General features: G+C 43.8%; 1 protein-coding gene across 3 annotated transcripts in view; it reads left to right on the forward strand.

Moving 5' to 3' along the window:
- The window catches only part of LOC110496290 (KN motif and ankyrin repeat domain-containing protein 3), a 37,341-nt gene extending 18,785 nt beyond the window's left edge, over positions 1–18,556 (forward strand). For 2 of the 3 annotated variants that reach the window (XM_021572139.3, XM_021572213.3), the window contains exons 2-11: positions 2,806–2,894; positions 3,031–4,917; positions 5,075–5,177; positions 5,312–5,551; positions 11,472–11,562; positions 11,877–12,096; positions 12,293–12,435; positions 12,538–12,738; positions 17,327–17,425; positions 17,778–18,556. In XM_021572139.3, coding sequence (XP_021427814.3) covers positions 2,858–2,894; positions 3,031–4,917; positions 5,075–5,177; positions 5,312–5,551; positions 11,472–11,562; positions 11,877–12,096; positions 12,293–12,435; positions 12,538–12,738; positions 17,327–17,425; positions 17,778–17,837 — 3,081 coding nt within the window. In that variant the 5' untranslated portion in view covers positions 2,806–2,857 and the 3' untranslated portion in view covers positions 17,838–18,556. Of the gene's footprint in view, positions 1–1,771; positions 2,646–2,805; positions 2,895–3,030; positions 4,918–5,074; positions 5,178–5,311; positions 5,552–11,471; positions 11,563–11,876; positions 12,097–12,292; positions 12,436–12,537; positions 12,739–17,326; positions 17,426–17,777 lie in introns of those variants that run through there. The other variant, XM_090196003.1, reaches the window with a different exon arrangement.
- The last annotated feature ends 6,295 nt before the right edge of the window (positions 18,557–24,851 follow it).

Consider the following 24,851-nt stretch of genomic DNA (forward strand, 5'->3'; position numbering starts at 1 on the left):
CTGAAATGCAGTGGAAATGTTTTGGGGGATTCAGTTAATTTACATGGCAAAGCGGAACTTTGCAATTAATTGCAATTTATCTGATCACTCTTCATAACATTCTGGAGTATATGCAAATTGCCATCATACGAACTGAGGCAGCAGACTTTGTGAAAATTCATATTTGTGTCATTCTCAACATTTTTGGCTATGACTGTAGCGAGGATCAGCCAACGAGAGCATACAGGTCACAGTGGTGGGTAGTATATGGGGCTTTGGTGACAAAACGGATGGCACTGTGATAGACTGCATCCAGTTTGCTGAGTAGAGTGTTGGAGGCTATTTTGTAAATGACATCACTGAAGTCAATGATTGGTAGGATATGCAAATGGCTCTAAAAATAATAATATTGCTACACAGATCATACACGTAACATTAGCTAGCTAGCTAACAGTACGCTTTAACTTGCAATGTAAACAGCATTCTGACAACATTAGAAACGTATAATATATGAAAATGTAGCTAGCTAGACTCTCTTATTGTATACGTGGATGAATGCTTCTCCCTCTCTGTCATGGATGCCGTGGTTGCCCTTATTTTGACAATGTAATCCGGAGACAGGTGTTTTATACAACAGTGTGTTATTTTCTAGACTCCCTCCATGTTATTTGCAATCAAATGCCAGAATTTTCTCCAACTCCTTAGCTGTCATACTCAGCTTCCACCGGGCATTCCACTGAATTCAAAACTCGGTCCTCCATAAAGTGGAGAGTGGAGAGCATTAGCAACATTATCACAGTTCTTTGTGATATCTTTCAAAAAAGCCTCTTTAGAAAGGATTACCTACACATACTCAGCAGCTATTGTTATAGACAGAAGCAATCATATCTAGTGGGAAGTTTATTTTGTCTTATTTTTTCTTCTGTCTTTTTTTGTTTTTGTTTTTGCTCATATTTACAGATAGCGTACACGTTTGTTTTTAAGTCACATGAAAGTTCACATGTTTCAGAAGGCATTTCTGCCAAAAATGCATTTTTATAAAAAAATAAATGTTTGCTTTCAAATGCCTCTCCTGTGAAGTAGTGACGTGCGACATATGCCTAGTTTCCTGAAACGAGTCACATATGAAGGTCTCCAGCTCTCCTTACAGTAAGAGCTTCATAGGCAGTTTATGGCAAGGTTTCATCTTGAATGAGAAGGAATTGCTGCAGTTAATTTCACCATCATTCGAAAGCATCAAGCTGCAACGGTCTGAATAGTATAATTTTAAGCTTCATGCTCTCTTTACCTCTGGGAAACACATGAAAAATACATAGAGATGATTGATCTTAATTTGATCACCCTGTTGCAGGAGTGTATTTGAGGTTTAAAAATGCTTCTGAAATGTATCATTTCCACTTTGAAATTTCAGACTTGATATACCCTTACCAAAAATGTATCAACCCCTACAAAAAATCTCAATGAATTATAATCCACATAATAATTTACATTTCCTGTTGCTTCAGGATTATTTTCCTGCTGTAGAAAACTTGATCAAATTAAGATCCTACATATGTACATTGCATTCGGAAAGTATTCAGACCCCTTGACTTTTTTCCACATTTTGTTACATTACAGCCCTATTCTTAAATTGATTAAATAAAACATTTTCATCATCAATCTACATACAAAACCCCATAATGACAAAGCAAAAACTGTTTTTTAGAAATGGTTGCAAATAATTAAAAAACAAATCAGAAATACCTTACTTACATAAGTATTGAGACACTTTGCTATGAGACTTGAAATTGAGCTCAGGTGCATCATTTTTCCATTGATTATCCTAAAGACTCTCAGACCATGAGAAACACAATTCTCTGGTCTGGTGAAATTAAGATTGAGATCTTTGGCCTGAATGCCAAGCGTTACGTCTGGAGGAAACCTGGCACCATCCCTAAGGTGAAGCATGGTGGTGGCAGCGTCATGCTGTGGGGATGTTTTTCAGCAGCAGGGACAGGGAGACTAGTCAGGATTGAGGGAAAGATAAACGGAGCAAAGTATAGAGAGATCCTTGATGAAAACCTACTCCGACCCTAAGCACACAGCCAAGACAATGCACAAGTGGCTTTGGGACAAGTCTCTGAATGTCCTTGAGTGGCCCAGCCAGAGCCTGGACTTGAACCCGATCAAACATCTCTGGAGAGACCTGAAAATAGCTGTGCAGCGACGCTCCCTATCCAACCTGTACAGAACTTGAGAGGATCTGCAGAGAAGAATGAGAGAAACTCTTCAAAAGAGCCTGAATGCCAAGCGTCACATCTGGAGCCAACCTGGCACCATCCATAAGGTGAAGCAGGGTGGTGGCAGCATCATGCTGTGGGGATGTTTTTCAGCAGCAGGGACAGGGAGACTAGTCAGGATTGAGGGAAAGACGAACAGAACAAAGTACAGAGAGATCCTTGATGAAAACCTGCTCCGACCCTAAGCACACAGCCAAAACAACGCACGAGTGGCTTCGGGACAAGTCTCTGAATGTCCTTGAGTGGCCCATCCAGAGCCTGGACTTGAACCCGATCAAACATCTCTGGAGAGAACTGAAAATTGCTGTGCAGCGATGCTCCCCATCCAACCTGTACAGAACTTGAGAGGATCTGCAGAGAAGAATGGGAGAAACTCCCCAAATACAGGTGTGCCAAACTGAATACTTAGGTAAATGTGATATTTCCTTTTTAGAATAAGGCTGTAACATAACAAAATGTGTAAAAAGTCAAGGGGTCTGAAAACTATCCTCAGAAACACACATACAGTACACAGGTATCTGAGTCTCTGTGTCCATTCTCTGCCCAGGTTGTGAATAGATTCTCTGGGGGCTTCTGCTGAAAGGTGTCAGTCCACAACCATGACTCAGTCTGTTCAGGTCAACCCAAAGCTGCCTGGTAAGCACATTTCACCTCTATTCACTTCATTAGACGTTCAGTTCCATCTGGTATTTACCAAGTCATTATGTGGTAACAAATTATGGATATAGTCTAATTGCTACCTGTTATTATAATGTTTTATTGCGGCTTGTAGATCTGGGCGCACCGTTTCTATACTCCAGTCAGGAAGAGGCGGATCAACAGGGCTCTTATTCGGTTCAGACACCGTATGGCTTCCAGCTGGACCTGGACTTCCTCAAGTATGTGGAGGAAATAGAAAGCGGCCACCACGTCCGACGGGCACCCGTCAACTCCCGCAGGTCATCCCGGGGGGTCAAAGTCTCCCAGCGGAGCCCGAGTGTGGGGGGACGCGCCAGCGGCTGGACCTCCACAGAGTCCCTCTCCTCGCCCGCCAGCGAAGATGGTCGAGTGCCCCCTCCCCCGCCCCCACGGAATCGCATTGGCTCTGCTCCCAGTGAGGGGCAACTCCTGTCCTCGTTATCTGTCCTCAGCCCTCCTCTCTCTGCCGGCGCCAAAGTGCCACCACCACCTCCACTACGTAACTCCAGAGTAGAGAGGACCCTCCTGGAGACCAGCCTGAGACTGCAGCAGGAGCAGAGCCATCAGCACCAAAATGGCACCCGTTTCCAGCTCTCAGACCCACCAAAGCAAAACCCCAGGACTGCCCCTACCCATGTCACCCCAGCTAGTGCAGCAGCCAGCGTGGATGGACAGCTCTTGCACCTGTCCTCTGCCTCTCCCAGCCCATCTCAGAGTAGCCTGCACAGACCCAGTCCCCACACCTCCGGTAAGAGCACCCCGGCCTCTAGCGCCGGAATGGCTACTCTGCCCCCCAGCCAATTGCAGACGGTGAGAGAACAGATGGCCACTGCCCTGAAGCAACTGAAGGAGATGGAGGAGCGAGTAAAGGGTGTCCCAGTGCTGGAAAGAGAGGTGGCCAAGCTACAGGCTGAGAAAGACATGCTCCTACTGGCACTGCAGGAGAAGAAGACCTTGGTGGCCCAACAACAGGCTACAACAGTAGTCAGCAGTACTAATACCACCACATTGGACGCAGGCACATGGAGTCAGGAACGTCCTATTTTATCCCCTAAGTGTCCCAGATGTCCAAAGAGTCCCTGTAAATTAGGGGACCTCAGAAAGCTGACAGAGAAGTTCGAAGGCAAGACAGAAAAAGATGGAGCACGTTCTGAGAAAGTTCCGGAAAAGGTTGTGGAGAAGAAGTCTGTGGCCATCGGGGACGACATGTTGCTGGATGCTGGGGTCTTCTACTACAGCCTGGGCACCAAGGACGCCTCAGAGGGCACGCTGCAGATGGACGTCTGCGAGAAAGGAATGGCCACGGAGGCGCCGGCCATCCGCGAGGAGGGGGTGCAGGCTGTAGTGGAGACAGAGGAGGCCTCAGTTTGGGTGATGGAATCCCAGCTGGGCCTAAGCAGCGATGCCCAGAGGGAGATCGACACCCTACAGGACAACATCAAGTTCCAGCAGGAGTCCATCTCGGTTCTGGAGGGGCGACTTGGCCAGGCTGACGAGGTCCTGGCGGTGCTCAAAGCCCAGGAGAATGAAAGGAAGTCCAAGGCAACGTCCGACAAGGGGGTCCTTGTCAAACCAGACTCTGCCCATGCCCAAGTGGGGACTGAAGCCTCTACAATGTCCGCACCAGCTTCACAGAATGTCGCAGTCTCCTGTTGTCCTGAGGTGGTTGACGCATGTGTAGGTGAGGATTTGAGAGCCGGATATTACGACCAGAGCACTCAGACTGACTCTGTGGAGATCCCTGCAGAAGCGGAATCAACCCCAGTAGTACTGGTCAGCACTGGAAGTCAATGGGAGAATCTGTACATGGAGGAGGACATAGAGCAGAAAGCTCCAGTCACTGCGCTGAAGAGGAGACAGACGACCATCGCGGAGTACAAGGTCAACCCTGGCAAGGAGACGGTCAGTTTACCCAAAGGAAAGGGAGTGAAAGAGGAGGAAATGGCGCCCAGCACTCCAACAACTGCAACAACGGTTGGAAGTGAGTGCCAAGTGTATTTATTTAACTGTTATACAATAGTACTTCATATAGAAGATAAATGATTCCCCCACACTAATAAAGCAGGTATAAAAGTAATATAGAATTCAATGTACTAGCATACTGGTTGGGTCACTCGCCACATCCGTTGTGGCCACAGGTATGTTGAAATCAATCATGAAGAAGAAGGATGGGAGTAGTTCCAGTGAATCACGCAGCAGCGGCAAGAAAAGCTTGCAGTTTGTTGGCATTCTCAACGGGGGGTAAGTGGTGCTTTGCCATCAATGAATGTGTCAAATAGCACATATTACCATTACACTGACAATACACGGGCCATATTCGAAGGAAATTATGACTAATCTTAAAGATAACTAACTAGACATGTGCTTCTGTCCAGGTATGAGTCGACATCTAGTGAAGAGGAGGAGGATGATGATGAGGAAGAGGGGAGTTCCTCAGGTGGCAGTGAAGTAGGTGATTGCTCAGACGGTAGTGATGATGAAGATGCAGCGGCCGCTCTGGAGGAGACCTCCGATGAGGAGAGGAGCATGAATATGGATGACACCGATAGTGATGATGTGGCCTTAGCAGCAGGGACTGGAGCCACTGAGGAGATTCCAGATAAAGTGAAAGAGAAGTATGCTTGATTATGGCTACAGCTCATAGAAGTCAGTGGTGGCAGATACAGTGCCTTCAGAAAGTATTCACATCCCTTGATCCCTTGACAAAGTGGAAGAAAAATTCTAACATTTGTAAAAAAAAATCTAAATAAAACACAAATATATCTTGATTAGATAAGGATTCAACTCCCTGAGTCAATACAGTAGAATCACATTTGGCAGCGATTACAGCTGTGAGTCTATCTGGGTAAATCTCTTAGAGCTTTCCACACCTGGATTGTGCAATATTTTCCCATTATTCTTTAGCAAATTCTTAAAGCTCTGACAAATTGGTTGTTGATCATTGCTAGACAACCATTTTCAGGTCTTGCCATAGATTGTCAAGCAGATTTAAGTCAAAACTGTAACTTGGCTACTCAGGAAAATTCACTGTCTTCTTGGTAAGCAACTCCAGTGTAGTTTAGGCCTTGTGTTTTAGATTATTGTCCTGCTGAAAGGTGAATTAATCTCCAGTGGCATGTATTCATGAATGCCAAGAGAAACCAGGCTACCCCAAAAAATGTACCAAGAAAAAAGAAAAAAAAATTGTCTCTCTGTCTTTCATAAATTTCCTTCAATTCGCAGAGGCTAAATGTATCTCACTGGAGAAAGCATCCGAGCGAACAAAACAGCGCCCCTCTGTCTCAGTATGTCACGTGTCTATCTGATGCTGTCTGGTCAGAAACAGTATGACATTGTTGCCGCCCATAGCATTAAATGCAAGGTAAGCCAGCGAGTGTTTGGTCTCCCTTGATATAAAAATGAATAAATAAATAGACAATCGGCGTTGAGATAAAATCAGTGAGCTCAGCTGTGAATGGTCCTGGCATACCAAAAAAGGTGTCAAGGGAAGCCAGTTTAGATTTGGCTAGAGACCAATCCCATCACAAGCCAAACTTCATTATTGACAGACAAAAACTTGAATTGTTGCGTCTCGTTGTGTTGTTGTCCTCCGGTGGCTAGCTAGCTAACTAAAATCATCCCTTTCCTAAATTAGCCATCGGTAGGGATTTGGACTTGTGGTTTTAATTAATTTTCCGTACTGGCCAATAATTATAACGATGATTATGATCCAACCATAAATTCATACATTGTGCCCCTGGCCTGAGAAGATGGAAATTCTAGATGTAGTATGCTAATGTTAACTAGTTGGCCTGGTTGCCCATGAAAGGAAGCTAGCGAGCAAGTATTTTAGCCAGGTAGCCTAGGACAACCAAAACTAAAAGTGGGTACTGTATGACAGAGTCATACACCGTTTAGGCAACATGAAAGAGGAGGGTGGCATTGGCGTTTCTCTACAAGTGGGTGGGGTGAGTCAACATGTTTTTTTAGCACAACTCTATACCATGGATATCCACGATTTTACCCATGCACTGTTCATCTCCCGGTGTCTGATGGAAAGCAGACTGAACCAGGTTTTCCTCAACAATTACAAACATACCATATCATGATGCAACTACCACTATGCTTGAAAATATGTAGTGGTACTCAGTAATGTGTTCTACCGCCCCGCAGCACTCACTTCCGTCATCATGAAGTGCTTTGAGAGACTAGTCAAGGACCATATCACCTCCACCCTACCTGACACCCTAGACCCACTCCAATTTGCTTACCGCCCCAATAGGGCCACAGACGACGCAATCGCAACCACACTGCACACTGCCCTAACCCATCTGGACAAGAGGAATACCTATGTGAGAATGCTGTTCATCGACTACAGCTCAGCATTTAACACCATAGTACCCTCCAAACTCGTCATCAAGCTCAAGACCCTGGGTCTCGACCCCGCCCTGTGCAACTGGGTACTGGACTTCCTGACGGGCTACCCCCAGGTGGTGAGGGTAGGTAACAACATCTCCACCTTGCTGATCCTCAACACTGGGGCCCCACAAGGGTGCGTTCTGAGCCCTCTCCTGTAATCCCTGTTCACTCACGACTGCGTGGCCATGCACGCCTCCAACTCAATCATCAAGTTTGCGGATGACACTACAGTGGTAGGCTTGATTACCAACAACGACGAGACGGCCTACAGGGAGGAGGTGAGGGCCCTCGGAGTGTGGTGTCAGGAAAATAACCTCACACTCAATGTCAACAAAACAAAGGAGATGATCGTGGACTTCAGGAAACAGCAGAGGGAGCACCCCCCTATCCACATCGACGGGACAGTAGTGGAGAGGGTAGTAAGTTTTAAGTTCCTTGGCGTACACATCACGGACAAACTGAATTGGTCCCCCCACACAGACAGCGTTGTGAAGAAGGCGCAGCAGCGCCTCTTCAACCTCAAGAGGCTGAAGAAATTCGGCTTGTCACCAAAAGCACTCACAAATTTCTACAGATGCACAATCGAGAGCATCCAGTCGGGCTGTATCACCGCCTGGTACGGCAACTGCTCCGCCCACAAACGTAAGGCTCTCCAGAGGGTAGGTCTGCACAACGTATCACCGGGGGCAAACTACCTGCCCTCCAGGACACCTACACCACCCGATGTCACAGGAAGGCCATAAAGATTATCAAGGACAACAACCACCCGAGCCACTGCCTGTTCACCCCGCTATCATCCAGAAGGCGAGGTCAGTACAGGTGCATCAAAGCAGGGACAGAGAGACTGAAAAACTGCTTCTATCTCAGGGCCATCAGACTGTTAAACAGCCACCACTAACATTGAGTGGCTGCTGCCAACATACTGACTCAACTCCAGCTCACTTTAATAATGGAGATGGATGGAAATTTCTGTAAAAACTAGCCACTAGCCACTTTAAACAATGCCACTTAATATAATGTTTACATAACCTACTCATCTCATATTCTTTATCCCTTTACACTTGTGTGTATAACGTAGTAGTTGTGGAATTTTTAGGTTAGATTACTTGTTGGTTATTACTGCATTGTCGGAACTAGAAGCACAAGCATTTCGCTACACTCGCATTAACATCTGCTAACCATGTGTATGTGACAAATACAATGTGATTTGTATTGGATATGCCCCAAACATAACACTTATTCAGGCCAAATTTTTTGCAGTATTACTTTAGTGCATTGTTGTAAACAGGATGCATTTTTTGGAATTATAACGACACAGGGTGAGACCCAGATGCAGACACAGGAGGAAGATTGTTAGAGTCTCTGATATTTATTAAAATACAAGGGGCAGGCAATAGGCAGGTTGAGGACAGGCAGAAGTTCATTAACCAGGTCAGTCCGAAGGGTACAAGCAGGCTCGAGGTCAGGGCAGGCTGAATGGTCAGGCAGGCGGGCTCAGTGTCAGGGCAGGCAGAATAGGTCGGAACTGGGAGGGCTAGAAAACGGAGACTAGGAAAACAGGAGCACGGAAAAACACGCTGGTAGGCTTGACGAGATAAGACGAACTGGCAACAGACAAACAGAGGACATGTATAAATTCACTGGGGATAATGGGGAGGATGAACAACACCTGAAGGGGGTGGAGACAAGCACAAAGACAGGTAAAACAGATCAGGGTGTGACAGTACCCCTCCTCTAGGGGCGCCACTTGGTGTGCTACCTGGGCGCATACCTGGTTGACCGGGGTGCATGTGGGGACAGTCGGCGATGAGGTCCGGGTCCAGGATGTCCTTAGGGGGGACCCAGCACCTCTCCTCCGGGCCATAACCCTCACAGTCAACCAGGTATTGGAAAACTCTGCCCCTATCGAACACTCAGTAGGCGTCTTGCCGTGTACGGCGGATGGCTGTCGATGAGACGGGGAGGAGGGGTGGGCCTGGAAACAGAAGACATAGAGCTGTGAGACAAGTGCTTAATCCTGGACACATGAAAGTGGGATGTATATGGAGGGTACTGGGCAACAGAAGATGAACAGCAGTGGGACTAAGGACTTTAGAGATGGGGAAAGGACCAATAAAACGGGGAAAGTTTACTGGACTCCACCCAGAGGGGCATGTCCCGCGTAGACAGCCATACCCTCTGCCCGAGACGATAGCGGGGAGCTGGAGTTCGGTGGTGATCGTCTTGTCAACAATACCTGGAGGTGGTCTTGAGAAGAGCAGACCAAGCTCTCTTCTTGGTATACCGACAGTGGAGGACGAACATCTGGGCCGAGGGTATGTTGATCTCTTCTTCTTGCTCTGGGAAGAACGGGGGCTGATACCCTATGGACTCGATGGGCGAGAGCCCAGTGGCCGAGCAGTAAAGAGTGTTCCGGGCGTACTCCACCCACACAAGTTGCCGGCTCCAGGTGGTGGGGTTGGTCGAGACGAGGCACCTAAGCATCGGCTTCAGGTCTTGATTGGCATGTTCCATCTGGCCGTTGGACTGGGGATGAAGCGTCGACCTCGACCTCAGCCATATCCCTGGTCTCGATGGATGAGAATGGGGGCTGTAGTAAACCGATGCTTAAGGTTCAAAAACCCCATGTCTACAGCTGGGTACCATGTGAACGGCCCCTTGGGAGAAGTGAGTTTAGAGAGGGGAGCAGCCAGGGTGCTGTAGCCCTGAATGAAGCGGCGGTAGAAATCCCAAATCCACCACCTCTCTCACATTTTCATGATATATCTGAACATCCCCTTCAGCGATGACGTATCCCAGAAAGGAGACAGTGGAGCGGTGAATTCACACTTCTCTGCTTTCATGAACAACTGGTTCTCTAGGAGGCGTTAAAGAACTTGTCGGACATGGAGAAAGTGTTCTTGAGCAGAACAGGAGAAAACAAGGATGTCGTCGAGGTAGACAAACACAAATCCATTCAACATGTGACAAAGCACATCGTTGACCAGGGCCTGGAACACTGCGGGAGCGTCCAAACGGCATGACCAGGTACTCATAGTGTCCACTAGCTGTGTTGAAGGCCGTCTTCCACTCCGTGGTTGCCCCCTGGAGAGGTTTGAAAGTCAAGGAGAGGAGTGGTGTCATTGAGGCCCCGGTAGTTGATACATGGACGTAGGGCCTTGTCCTTTTTTTCCACGAAGAAGAATCTTTCGCTGGCAGAGAAGGCAGAAGGACGAATGCTCCCAGCAGCCAGAGAGTCCTCAGTGGTCTCAGGGCCAGACAGGGAATATTGTTATTCTGTACAGGCATCCTTATTTTTCACCCATCTACTAATAGGGGCTCTTCTTTGTGAGGCATTGGAAAACCTCCCTGGTCTTTGTGGTTGAATCTGTTTGAAATTCATTGCTCTGCATTTCAGATAATTGTATGTGTGGTACAGAGATTAAAAAATCATAAACACTATTATTGCACACAGAGTCCATGCAACTTATGTGACTTGTTAAGCACATTTTTACTCCTGAACTTATTTAGGCTTGCCATAACAAATACATATTGACTCAAGACATTTCAGCTTTTTTTTTTTTTTGAATTAATTTGTTAAAATTTTGAAAAAGATAATTCCACTTTGACATTAATGGGGTATTGTGTGTAGGACAATGACAAAAAAAATCAGGCTGTACAACAACAAAATCTGGAAAAAGTCAAGGCGTGTGAATACTTCCTGAAAAAATGTAAATGGGTATTCAACATAATTTTAAAGGGATAATTAACAGAATTTTCATATTTTGTTGATAGTTTGCTTTCCTTGAATGAAGTCTGTTGGTAGTAAAACTTGAATCCTTTATTTTGGTTTGTAGCCTATAGGTAGCCTGAATTTTTAAAAGTTAGCATAAATGCCAAATAAGTAATGGGAGCAAATCAGTCCTGAATTAACATATGAAACCCTAATATCTTAAAGTTATTTCGCAACATTATCATCTGTGAAGCTATGCATCTGTATAATATTGCCGAGGAATTATAGCCAAGATGTTTACAAAAATGAGTTGAATACTTTTTATAGGAGCCTCATCCATTGGCTAACTGCACAAGTGTTAGATCCCCGTTTGTCACGACCCATAGATAACTTCCACATCTAATTGCAGTAATCCTTTGTCCTAGGTTTGAGCTGAGTGCAAAAATGCGTGAAGCTTGTCTCATTTTGAAGAACCATCTGAATGATGATGTCAAAACACTGAAGAGTAAAGAAGTGGTGAGTTTCAGCATGCCTCTAATTTCTCTGTTTGATAATATCCTGGACATCTTAAATTTCCCATACAATTTCCGGCTAGTTTATTTCCAAAATGCACATAATCTCTCAAGTGTTCCCTCTCAGTATTAAGAGTGATATTTTAAAGTTCCATGACTTGAAGTGTTTATAATCATATTCGTATGATAACCTTTATGTAGTAGTATTCCATCCTTATCCTTATCCCTATACCCCAGACATACCCCTATACCCCTTATCCCTATATCCCTTATCCTTATCCCACATCCTCTCTTCTTCTCCCTTGTCTTGTCTTATAGATCTCCAGCACTCACACTGTGCAGCTGGAATGGTTCCGCATCTCCAGTGCCAAGCTGGCCCAGCAGCCCCGTGTCTCAGACTACCTGATGGCCTTCACAGAAGTCTCCTCTGCCTTGCTGGCCCACGTCGTCAACATTACCGATGGCAATGGCAACACAGCCTTGCACTACAGCGTCTCCCACTCCAACTTCACCGTGGTGGGGCTACTGCTGGACACAGGTTAGTTGGAGTGAGGAGTCTTCACTTATCTTTGGGAAGTTGTGTTAGGGTCAATGTTTATGACCTTAGTGAAGAGGGCCTATTATAATGAATATTCAGAAGTTTGGTTATTTATGGTTTAACTACAGGCATAAACTCACATTAGTTATGCCATGCCCCGGGGTTTCAACAATGTGTGTGTGTGTGCTCTGTGCAGGCATGTGTTGTGTAGATAAGCAGAACAAGGCAGGCTACACTGCGATCATGCTGGCGGCCCTCTCAGCTGTGAAAGAGGAGGATGACATGGTGGTGGTCAGGAAGCTCTTCAGTCAGGGCAACGTCAACGCCAAGGCCAGCCAGGCAAGTCCTTCTCAATCACTTCACATCCACTCTATTTCCTCTGTCAATACTGCTTATGTGTGTTTCTCTAACACTATGCTAACTGGGCTAAGTTGTGTTTAGGCTGGCCAGACGGGGCTGATGCTAGCTGTTAGCCATGGACGGCAGGAGATGGTGCGGGCATTGCTGGACTGTGGCGCTGACGTGAACGTGCAGGATGACGAGGGCTCCACGGCGCTCATGTGCGCCAGCGAGCACGGCCGCGCCGAGATTGTCTCGCTGCTCCTGGACCAGCCGGGCTGTGACATCTCCATTGTGGACAATGTGAGTTCCTTTGCTGTCTGTCTGTCTGTTTACCCTGTACACTCACAAGAGTGTGTCTTGATATGCTTACCTGGCTTCCTCTTCCTGTCCACTTTCCTCATCCTCTACATCTTTTCTGTTTCACGCTGAACTGAAAAAGATAAGAAGATCAAAGCAAGTGCTCTGATAGGCTTTAGCCATATTTCCCATCTTAACATCAGAGCTGCAGATGAAGGACAGGAGAGCAGAGGAGGAAACCACAATAGATTATTGAGATGCACCCAAGAAGTGAATACAAAAACACATATTCAATTTATTTATTTGCTAAATTCTTGTTTGTATGAACACTTTTATTTTCTCAATAAGAGAGAATCATTTTAGAATCTATACACCAAGTGTTTTTCTACAGTATGACTTTATAATACATTTTTCCCAGACTACTTTGAACCTCCAGCCCAGACTCATATCTGGGGGAAAATGTGTTAGCTGTGCAGCACATGGATTGGGTTTCAGTAGGACACAGCTGGACTGAGAGGGGCTGGGAAAGTATTTGGGAACATGCTTTTTTTCCCAACCCTGTGACAATTGGATAGAGCTAATTGTTGAGGACTGGGAGACAGACAGAGATGTGGGTTAACCCTTTGCTGGTGTGTAACCTAGAGCGAGGGGGGGAGGGGACATTAAGAGCCAGTGTGGGTGCAGGGTTTCGTTCCAGCCTGATTCCAGCGTCACTTAGTTGGTGTGTTGCTTAGCTGCCTAGAAGAAAACCCTGTACCCACACCGGCCCAGCAGTTTAAAACCTCTACAGGATCGGTGGGTCCCCCGTGGGACGGTTGAGCGAACGTAGGTTAATGCGATTAGCATGAGGTTGTATGCAACAATTTATTTTACCAGGACATAGACATATCTGATATTGGCAGAAAGTTTAAATTCGTGTTAATCTAACTGCACTGTCCAATTTACAGTAGCTATTACAGTGAAAGAATACCATACTATTGTTTGAGGAGAGTGCAGTTATGAACTTGAAAATGTATTAATAAGCCAATTAGGCACATTTGGGCAGTCTTGATACAAAATCTTGAACAGAAATGCAATGGTTCATTTAATCAGTCTAAAGCTTTACACACACTGCTGCCATCTAGTGGCCAACATCTAAATTGCGCCTGGGCTGGAATAATACATTGTGGCCTTTCTCTTGCATTTGAAAGATGATGGGAAAAAAAACATTTTTTTAAAAACGTGCTTTTTTGAATGTATTATCTTTTACCAGATGTGATGTGTTATATTCTCCACAAACTTCAACGTGTTTCCTTTCAAATGGTATCAAGAATATACATATCCTTACCTCCGTATTACCTTACCTGAGCTACAGGCAGTTAGATTTGGGTGTGTCATTTTATTGGCCAAATTTGGCTCGCAGGTGATTTTATTTGGTGGCCCAGGTTTTCTGAGGATAATATATACTGTGCCTTCAGGAAGTATTCGCACCCCTTGACTTTCCCCCCCCCCAAAATGGTGTTACAGCCTGAATTTAGAACGGATTACATTGGGATTTTGTGTCATTGGATTACAGACCCCATAATGTCAAAGTGGAATCATGTTTTTAGAAATGTTGTCAAATTAATAACAAATGAAAAGCAGAAGGCCTCCCGAGTGGCGCAGCGGTCTAAGGCACTGCATTGTAGTGCTTGAAGCGTCACAGCAGACCCGGGTTCGATCCCAATATGTGTCACAGCCAGCCGTGACCGGGAGACCCATGAGGTGGCGCACAATTGGCCCAGCGTCGTCCAGGTTAAGTGAGGGTTTGGCTGGCCGAGATTTCCTTGTCACATCGTGCTCTAGTGACTCCTTGTGGCGGGCTAGGTACCTGCAAGCTGACCTCGGTTGCCTGTTGGACGATGTTTCCTTAGACACATTTGTGCGGATGGCTTAAGCGAGCAGTGTGTTAAGAACCAGTGCGGCTTGGCAGGGTCGTGTTTCGGAGGACGCATGGCTCTCGACCTTTTCCTCTCCCAAGTCCGTAGGGGACTTGCAGTGATGGGACAAGACTTGTATTGGGAAGAGAAAGTGGTAAAAGTACTAAAATAAAATGAAAAGCAGAAATGTTAAGTATTTAACCCCTTTGTAATGGTAAGCCTAAATAACTTAACATAATAAGTTGCATGGACTCACTCTGTGTGCAATTAATAGTGTTTAACCAGATTTTTGAATGACTACCTCATCTCTGTACCCCACCCATACAATTATCTGTAAAAACCTTAATTTGAGCAGTGAATGTCAAACACAGATTCAACACTCAAGACCAGGGAGTTTTTCCAATGCCTCAGAAAGAAGGGCACCTATTGGTAGATGGGTAAAAAAAAATCTGACATTGAATATCCCTTTAAGCAGGGTGAAGTTATTAATTACACTTTGGATGGTGTATCAATACACCCAGTCACTACAAAGATACAGGCATGAGGCAAATGGCGATTTTAAAACAGTTATAGAGTGGATGTGATAGGAGAAAACTGACGATGAACAACATTGTAGTTACTCCACAATACCAATTTAAATGAGAGTGAAAAGAAGGAAGCCTGTACAGAATAAAAAATATTCCAAAACATGCGTCCTGTTTGCAATTAGGCACTAAAGTAAAACTGCAAAAAATGTGGCAAAGAAATTAACGTTATGTCCTGAGTACAAAGTGTTATGTTTGGACAAATCCAACACATCACTGAGCACTATTTTTCATATTTTCAAGTATGGTGGTGGCTGCATCATGTTATGAATATGCTTGTCATTGGCAAGGACTAGGAAGTTTTTAGGATAAAAAGAAATGGAGTAGAGCTAAGCACAGGCAAAATCCTAGAGGAAAATCTGGTACAGTCTGCTTTCCAACAGACACTGGGAGACAAATTCACCTTTCAGCAGGACAATAACCTAAAACACAAGGCCAAATACACACTGGAGTTGCTTACCAAGTCAACACTGAATGTTTCTGAGTGGCCTAGTTACAGTTTTGACTTACCGTAATTTCCGGACTATAAGCCACTACTTTATTCCCACGCTTTGAACCTCGCGGTTTATACAATGACGCGGCTAATTTATGGATTTTTCCCGCTTTCTCAAGATTCATGCCGCCAAAAAACTGAGCACCGTCACATAATGTGACGTAAATTGAGCGCGCTCAAACTTGCCATCATTCTGATTACGGTAGTAATTTTGTCATCCTCATCATGGCAAAGACACAGAGAAATGCATATGATGCAGCTTTCAAGTTGAAGGCGATCGATCTGGCTGTTGGAAAAGGAAATAGAGCTGCTGCACGGGAGCTTGGCCTTAATGAGTCGATGATAAGACGTTGGAAACAGCAGCGTGAGGAACTGACTCAGTGCAAAAAGACAACACAAGCTTTCAGAGGGAAGAAAAGCAGATGGCCCAAAGTATTTGCAGCCACTCGACATCAGTGTAAATCGTGCATTTAAGGTGGCGCTCCTTGTTCAGTGGGAGGCTTGGATGACAAGTGGGGAGAAATCCTTCACTAAAACGGGCCGCATGCGAAGAGCAACTTATGGTCAAGTCTGCCAGTGGGTCCTGACAGCGTGGAGCATTGTCAAAAAATCCACTATCATCAACGGGTTTCGAAAGGCTGCACTGCTGCGTGTTGAAGGGGCAGCATGAGCTCAGCGGGGTATTTGCCTCCGGATGAAAGTGACAAGAGCGACAATGAAAACAATCCAACATCGGATGAAGCAATTCTGAGGCTATTCAACTCCGACACCGAAGGAGATGACTTCAGTGGTTTCAGTGCACAGGAGGAGGAAGATAGTGACCAAGTTAATTTGTTTCAATGTACCGGTAGGCACCTGCGGCTTATAGACATGTGAGGCTTATTTATGTACAAAATACATATTTTTTAATAATTCAGTGGGTGCGGTTTATATTCAGGTGCGCTTAATAGTCCAGCAATTACGATAAATCAGCTTGAAAATCTATGGCAAGACTTGAAAATGGCTATCTAGCAATGATCAACAACCAAGTTGACAGAGCTTGAAAATTTCAAAATAGAATAATGTGCAAATATTGTACAATCAAGGTGTGCCAAGCTCTTAGAGAAGGACTCACCGCTGTAATCGCTGCCAAAGGTGATTCTAACATCTATTGACTCAGGGGGTTGAATACTCTACACACAATACCCCATAATTACAAAGTGAAAACATATTTTTAGAAATTTTGGGAAATGAAATACAGAAATGTCAAAGTATTCACACACCTCAATACTTTGTCGAAGTATCTTTGGCAGCGATTACAGCTTTGAGTCTTTCTGGTTATGTCTCTTGAGAGCTTTCCATGCCTGGATTGTGCAACATTTGCCCATTATTCTTTCAAAATTCTTCAAGCTCTGTCAAATTGGTTGTTGATTATTGCTAGACAACCGTTTTCAGGTCTTGCCATGGATTTTCAAGTCAATTTGCGTCTACAAATGATTTGTAATTACATTCTGGCATATAGCTTATTAATCTTCCTAAACTGTGTGTTGTGGCTATGAATGTGCATGAGTGCTATGTGTATCCTCAGAGGATTTATAGCTAAGCCTGCTCTCCCTTTCGTGTTCCTCCCTCTCTAGGACGGCAGTAATGCTCTGTCCATCGCGCTGGAGGCCTCTCACAATGACACAGCTGTGCTGCTTTACGCCCACATGAACTACGCCAAAGCCCAGACAGCTGTGAGTTCCCCAGACTGGTCTGGAGGCCTGCCTGTTTTTATATGACAAACATCCAGTTAGACCATGAATCCAGTATAGGTTGCACTCACAACATATCTGTGTCATGCACAATGTTGCTACTATTTGAAGTGTGTAATTTTAGCGCTTCGGCTACACTCCAATGTTTAGTTTGGGTGTGGTATGTTGGCTGCTAGTTGAAAGATCCTGTCTTGACATGTGTAGCAGTAGTGACCCATAGAGCACATTCTATAAAGCGCCATGTATTTTTTCCCCTCCAGTTTGTTACTGTTCATTGTGATTTTTGCCCTGTTTTATTACTATCAGGCTGAAAACGTTGGTATATTTCTTTCAGGGGACAACCAAGACTCGAAGCCCCACTAGTCCTCAAAAGACATGGCCTGCTGTGGAGTAATGGGCCACCAATATGGAAAAACAAACATAACTGGACTTGAGCATTGAAAATGCGCCACTGCAATACTACCGCTGTCTACGTAAATATATGTATTTATATAATGGCATATGTCATTCATTTATTTGTATTGTTAAGATAATATTATTTTTTCAATAAATGCCTTAAACCGTTATTATATAAGCCAATAATCTGCATTTGCAACAAGGTCAAGGTCTGCAGCATATTTTTCTATGATACAGTAAAGCAGACCTCACATATATTTGCACTCATTGATTGTGTTTAGTTTGAGTTCCCCTCCCCCTTTTAAACGCGCACTCCAGCTATTTAAAAAAAAAACTTTTCCTGTTGAAAAACAATATCCCACGTATAAATACAGTAATGTACACACACTTAAGGGTACAAAAAACATGTTTTGAGCAAATTAGTGTTTTTTAGACACACGTGCAAACTTCATGGAGTAGGCCATTCGACGGGTTGGTCTGATGGTGCCCTCTGATGTCATCGGCCTCCCCCCTTGCTTGTAGTAACAATAGAGAACACCTGGACCACCTATTTATATGTTTCTTTTGTTAAGTAAATCAGGTGATAAATTAACTGAAAATGAGACTTGACTAGTAGTCTTCTCAATCCAAAATAGTTCCAAGTTTGCACTAACTGTCTATGCCTTGTATATTCATGTATCTATTTTCATGTAAAAAAATAAACATATATTTACATAACATGTGACTCTGTTCAATTTTGTACTAAGCAGATATACTAGAAGGTTGCTGTTAATGTTCATTAAATAAGATGATGTAAGGCAGGTATTCCCAAACTGGGGTACGAGTAATGCCGTCCGGGGTATGCCAGATATAAATATGATTCACATTTTAAAAATTAAAAAATATTTGTTTTCTTTTTTTTCTTCACATTTTCTAACAGTACATTTATATTTTCCAACGGGGCTATACATTTGGGTGAGTTTCTCTCTCTCGCCTGAGTAGCCTTATTTCACTGCCAAAAATAAAATGAAACCCTCTAGTGTTCAGCGAAATAACAATACAATGTCAAATACAGGTAGCCTAGTCAAATCATTAACATCCAATCACATTAACCATTACTCTCTCTCGAGGGAAACTTTCATTCTTGCTCAGACGTATACATGACAATTTAAAAAAATAAGCCACAGGAGTTTTTTGAGCGAGAATAAAGACGACTTTCGAGTTGTAAGACGTATAAAAGCAACAGATACCATTAATAAGAAGGGGCTAGAAGCGTCTTATATGGTGAGCTACCGAGTGCCTAGGACAGGCAAGCCCCATACTATTGTGGAGGACTTAATTATTCCTGCTGCCACGGATATGGCTGGGACAATGCTGGAGGAAAAGGTCAAACGAAACTATACAGACAATGACTTCATCAAACAACATTGTTTCATGACGCATCAGGAGATGTTTTGAAACAATTCCTGCTTTGCATACAAGCCAGTGAATTATATGTGTTACAGCTGGATGAGTCAATAGACGTGGCAGGCCTGGCACAGCTCCTGGTATATGTCCATTACGTTTATGGGGGGTCAATTAAGGAAGACATCCTCTTCTGCAAACCACTGGAAACCAGGACAACATGAGAAGACATTTTTAAAGTACTGTACAGCTTTGTGACATCAAATGGACTTTGGTGGTCAAGATGTGTTGGTATCTGTACTGATGGCACTAAAGCCATGACAGGGAGAGATAGTGGCGTGGTAACGTGAATGCAAGCATTTGCTCCCGGCGCCACTTAGGTACACTGCAGCATCCACCAAGAGGCTTTTGCTGCCAAGGGAATGCCTGACAGCTTGAAAGACGTTTTGGACACTACAGTGAAAAAGGTTAACTTTGATGAAGCAAGGCCCCTGAACTCTCGTGTATTTTCTGCATTATGCAATGATATGTGCAGTGACCATGCTTTTACAACATACATGCGCTGGTTATCAGGGGGCAAAGTATTGGCAGGTTTTTTTAAATTGAGAGATGAGCTTAAAGTTTTCTTTACTGACCATAATTTTCACTTGTCTGACCGCTTGAGTGATGACGAGTTTCTCACACGACTGGCCTATCTGCGTGATGTTTTTTCTCGCCTGAATGATCTGAATCTAGGATTACAGGGACTCTCTGCAACTATATTCAATGTGCGGGACAAAATTGAGGCTATGATTAAGAAGTTGGAGCTCTTTTCTGTCTGCATTAACAAGGACAACACACAGGTCTTTCCATCATTGTATGAATTTTTGTGTGCAAATGAACTCAAGCTTATAGACAATGCCAAATTGGGAGGCGGGTAGCCTAGTGGTTAGAGCGTTGGACTAATAACCGAAAGGTTGCAAGATTAAATCCCTGTAGCCGATAGGGTGAAAATCTGTTGATCTGCCCCTGAACAAGGCAGTTTACCCACTCTTCCTAGGCTGTCCTTGGAAATAAAAATTTGTTCTGACTTGCCTAGTTAAATAAAGGTTAAAAAAAAGTGATATACCGAAGCCCTGTGAGCTGGGTGTGCAATTCCGCAGGTAGTTTCCCGAAACGGATGACACAAACAACTGGATTTGTTATCCTTTTCATGCCCTGCCTCCAGTCCACTTACCGATATCTGAACAAGAGAGTGTCATCGAAATTGAAATAAGCGGTTCTGTGAAAATTAAATTTAATCAGAAGCCACTGCCAGATTTCTGGATGAGGCTGCGCTCAGAGGTTCTTGGCTTGGCAAATCGCTCCGTTAAGACACTGATGCCCTTTGCAACCACTTACCTATGTGAGAGTGGATTCTTGGCCCTCACTAGCATGAAAACTAAATACATGCACAGACTGTGTATGGAAAATGATTTAAGACTGAGACTCTCTCCAATACAACCCAACATTGCGGTTATGTGCATCCTTTCAAGCACACCATTCTCATGAACTCTTTTGGGATAGGGGGCAGCATTTTCACTTTTGGGTGAAATGCGTGCCCAGAGTGAACTGCCTCCTACTCTGTCCCAGATGCTAATATATGCATATTATTATTAGTATTGGATAGAAAACACTCTGAAGTTTCTAAAACTGTTTGAATTATGTCTGTGAGTATAACAGAACTCATGGCAGGCGAAACCCTGAGAAAATCCAACCAGGAAGTGGGACATCTGAGGTTTGTAGTTTTTCCAACCGAATACACAGTGTCTATGGAGTCAAGTTGCACTTCCTACGACTTCCACTAGATGTCAACCGTCTTTAGAAACTTGAATGAAGATTCTACTATAAAGGAGGGGCTCATGAGACCTCTTTGAGTCAGTGGTCTAGCAAAGTGCCTTGGTCTCATGACGAGCGCTCCCGACAGAGTTTACCTCTCATTCCAGTGCTTTTCTTCAGACATAGGAATTCTCCGGTTGGAACATTATTGATGTTTTATGTTAAAAACATCCTAACGATTGATTCAACACATCATTTGACATGTTTCTAAAGGACTGTAATGGAACATTTCGAGTTTTTATCTGGACGAAGTGCCAGCGCCTCATGAAGATTACTGGGCTGAACACGCTAACAACAAGTGGCTATTTGGACATAAATGCTGGACTTTATGGAACCGTTCAGTCATTTATTGTCGAACTGGGATTCCTGGGAGTGCCTTCTGATGAAGATCATCAAAAGTAAGTGAATATTTATGGTGTTATTTCTAACTTCTGTTGACTCAAAAATGTTGGATGTTTCTCTGGCTGTTTTGGGCTCTGAGCGCCGTTCTCAGATTATGCTTTTTCCAAAAAGTTTTTTTGAAATCTGACACAGCGGTTGCAATAAGGAGAAGTCTATCTTTAATTCTGTGAATAACAGTTGTATCTTTTATCAATGTTTATTATGAGTATTTCTGCAAAATCACTGGATGTTTTGGAATCACAACATTACTGCAAGTAATGTGCCAATGTAAACTGAGACTTTTGGATACAAATATGCATATTATCGAACAAAACATACATGTATTGTGAAGATCATCAAAGGTTAATGATTAATTTGATCTATATTTCTGCTTTTTGTGACTCCTATCTTTGGCTGGAAAAATGGCTGTGTGTTTTTTTGACTTGGCTGTGACCTAACATAATCATATGTTGTGCTTTCGCTGGAAAGCATTTTTTAAATCGGACATGATGGGTAGATTAACAAGATGTTTATCTGTCATTTGCTGTATTGGGCTTGTTAATGTGTTACATATTTCCCCCCCAAAAATTTGAATTTCGCGCGCTGCCTTTTCAGCGGAATGTTGTGGAGGGGTTCCGCTAGCGGAACGCCTGCCCTAGTTAACCTATGGTGACAGTTTTTCATGAACCAATAAGGTTTTATAAGTAAGATGGCTAAATAAAGAGCAAAATTACACCCATCTTCCCCATTATTTATACCTGTGTTTTCTGTCTGTGCCAGTTCAACCAAGTCAACCAGTGTTTTTTTTCTCTTAGCTCCTATTTTTTTTCTCTCGTCTTCCTTTGCCTTGCCTGTCCTGACTCTGAGCCCGCCTGCCTGACCACTCTGCCTGCCCCTGACCTTGAGCCTGCCTGCCGCCCTGTACCATTTTGGACTCTGCCCTGGCTATGAACTCTTGCCCCTCCCGACCTGCCTTTTGCCTACCCCTTGGATTATAATAAATATCAGAGTTCAAACCGTCTGCCTCCTGTGTCTGCATCTGGATCTCGCCTTGTGTTGTTATACCCTGGTCCTATAAGAGCTCCTTGTTTACTTCCCACGAACTGGGTTGTGACAAAAACACACTCATTCTTATGTTTAATAAATGTATCGTATAGTTTGTGTGTGGCAGGCTTACAATGATGGCAAAAAACAACATTTGAGAGTGCGCTGACCCTCGTGCTAGAGGGGGTACGCAGCTGGACGTTGAATGTTTGAAGGGGTACGGGACTAAAAAGTTTGGGAGACATTGATGTAAGGTATTCTTCTGTCAAACATGATCAAGCCATAAAGGTGAAATTTTGTTAAATAGTATTTCAAGCAATAACCATCCTGTCAGACATCAAGCCATCTTTTAATGCAAATTCATGTAATAACATGACATATTATATTGTTTATACAATTTATCACCTGACACAGAACCATGTCTCTAATCTGTGTCAGAGAATCTTGCCTCATAAAATAGGTCTGACTGTCTGTATAGTCTACGGGCCAGACCAGAGCCTTCTGTTGCAATAAAGGGCTCTCATGGCCATAACTACATATGAGAACAACGAGGTCCGGATTTCAGAATTTTTTTCTAATTTGAAAAATGAATGAATAGTGCAAAATATAAATTTTGTAAACAAAATCAATTACGTGTCAACATCTAAATATTGCTCCCAGCATTGATCAAAGCTCAGAACACTTATATTCTTGATCTGACAGTTCTAATAACACTTGCCTTCTTTGCGAACGAGTGGAATCATGAACAGTGTTTGTTCTTTATGTTCGCCCGGATTGGCTTTTTTTAGCAGCACATTCACCCAGTGGCACATATTCATGGATGACAAGGTTTCCTCAAGAAATGTACCAAGAGAAAAAGGAACTCTTTCGTCTCTGTGTTTTTATAATTTTACTTCTGTACCGCCTGGTACGGCAGCTGCACCGCCCGCAACCGCAGGGCACTCCAGAGGGTGGTGCGATCTGCCCAACGCATCACCGGGGGCAAACTACCTGCCCTCCAGGACACCTACAGCACCCGATGTCACAGGAAGGCCAAAAAGATCATCAAGGACAACATCCACCCGAGCCACTACCTGTTCACCCCGCTTTCATCCAAATAATCAAATCAAATTTTATTTGTCACATACACATGGTTAGCAGATGTTAATGCGAGTGTAGCGAAATGCTTGTAGTGTAGCGAGGTCAGTACAGGTGCATCAAAGTTGGGCCCGAGAAACTGAAAAACATCTATCTCAAGGCCATCAGACTGTTAAATAGCCATTACTGGCACATTAGAGGATGCTGCCCTATATACATAGATTTTAAATCACTGGCCTCTCTAATAATGGAACACTAGTCACTTTAATAATGTTTACATATTTTGCATTACTCATCTCATTTGTGTATACTGTATTCTATCCTATTCTACTTTATCTTAGTCAATGTCGCTCTGACACTGCTTTCCCAAATAATTCTATATTCTTAATTCCATTCCTTTACTTTAGATTTGTGTGTATTGTGTGTATTGTTGTGAAATTGTTAGATATTATTTGTTAGATATTACTGTACTGTTGAAGCTAGAAACACAAGCATTTTTCTACACCCGCAATAACATCTGCTAAACATTCGTATGTGACAAATAAAAATTGTCTCACCAGAGAAAGCATCCAACCGAGTGAAACATCGCCCCTCTGTCTCTGTATGTGTACAGGGATTTAGGAAAGTATTCAGACCCGTTGACATTTTCCACATTTTGCTACAGCAATTACAGCCTTGAGTCTTCTTGGGTATGACACTGCAAGCTTGGCACACCTGTATTTGGGTAGTTTCTCCCGTTCTTCTCTGCAGATCCTCACAAGCTCTGTCAGGTTGGATGGGGAGCGTCGCTGCATAGCTATTTCAAATCAAATCAAAGTTTATTTGTCACGTGCACCGAATACAACAGGTGTAGAACTTACAGTGAAATGCTTACTTACAGGCTCTAACCGATAGTGCAAAAAAGGTATTAGGTGAACAATAGTTAGGTAAAGAAATAAAACAACGGTAAAAAGACAGGCTATATACAATAGTGAGGCTATAAAAGTAGCGAGGCTACATACAGACACTGGTTAGTCAGGTTTATTGAGGTAGTATGTACATGTAGATATGGTTAAAGTGATTATGCATATATGATGAACAGAGAGTAGCAGTAGAATAAAAGAGGGGGTTGGCGGGTGGTGGGTGGGAAATAATGCAGGTCTCTCCAGAGACGTTCGATCGGGTTTAAGTCTGGGCTCTGGCTTGGACATTCAGAGACTTGTCCCGAAGCCACTCCTGCATTGTCTTGGCTGTGTGCTAAGGGTCATTGTCCTGTTGGAAGGTGAACATT

The sequence above is a fragment of the Oncorhynchus mykiss genome, chromosome 1, assembly GCF_057628025.1.
Source record: "Oncorhynchus mykiss isolate SJ-2025 chromosome 1, ASM5762802v1, whole genome shotgun sequence".
Classification (NCBI taxonomy): Eukaryota; Metazoa; Chordata; class Actinopteri; order Salmoniformes; family Salmonidae; genus Oncorhynchus; species Oncorhynchus mykiss.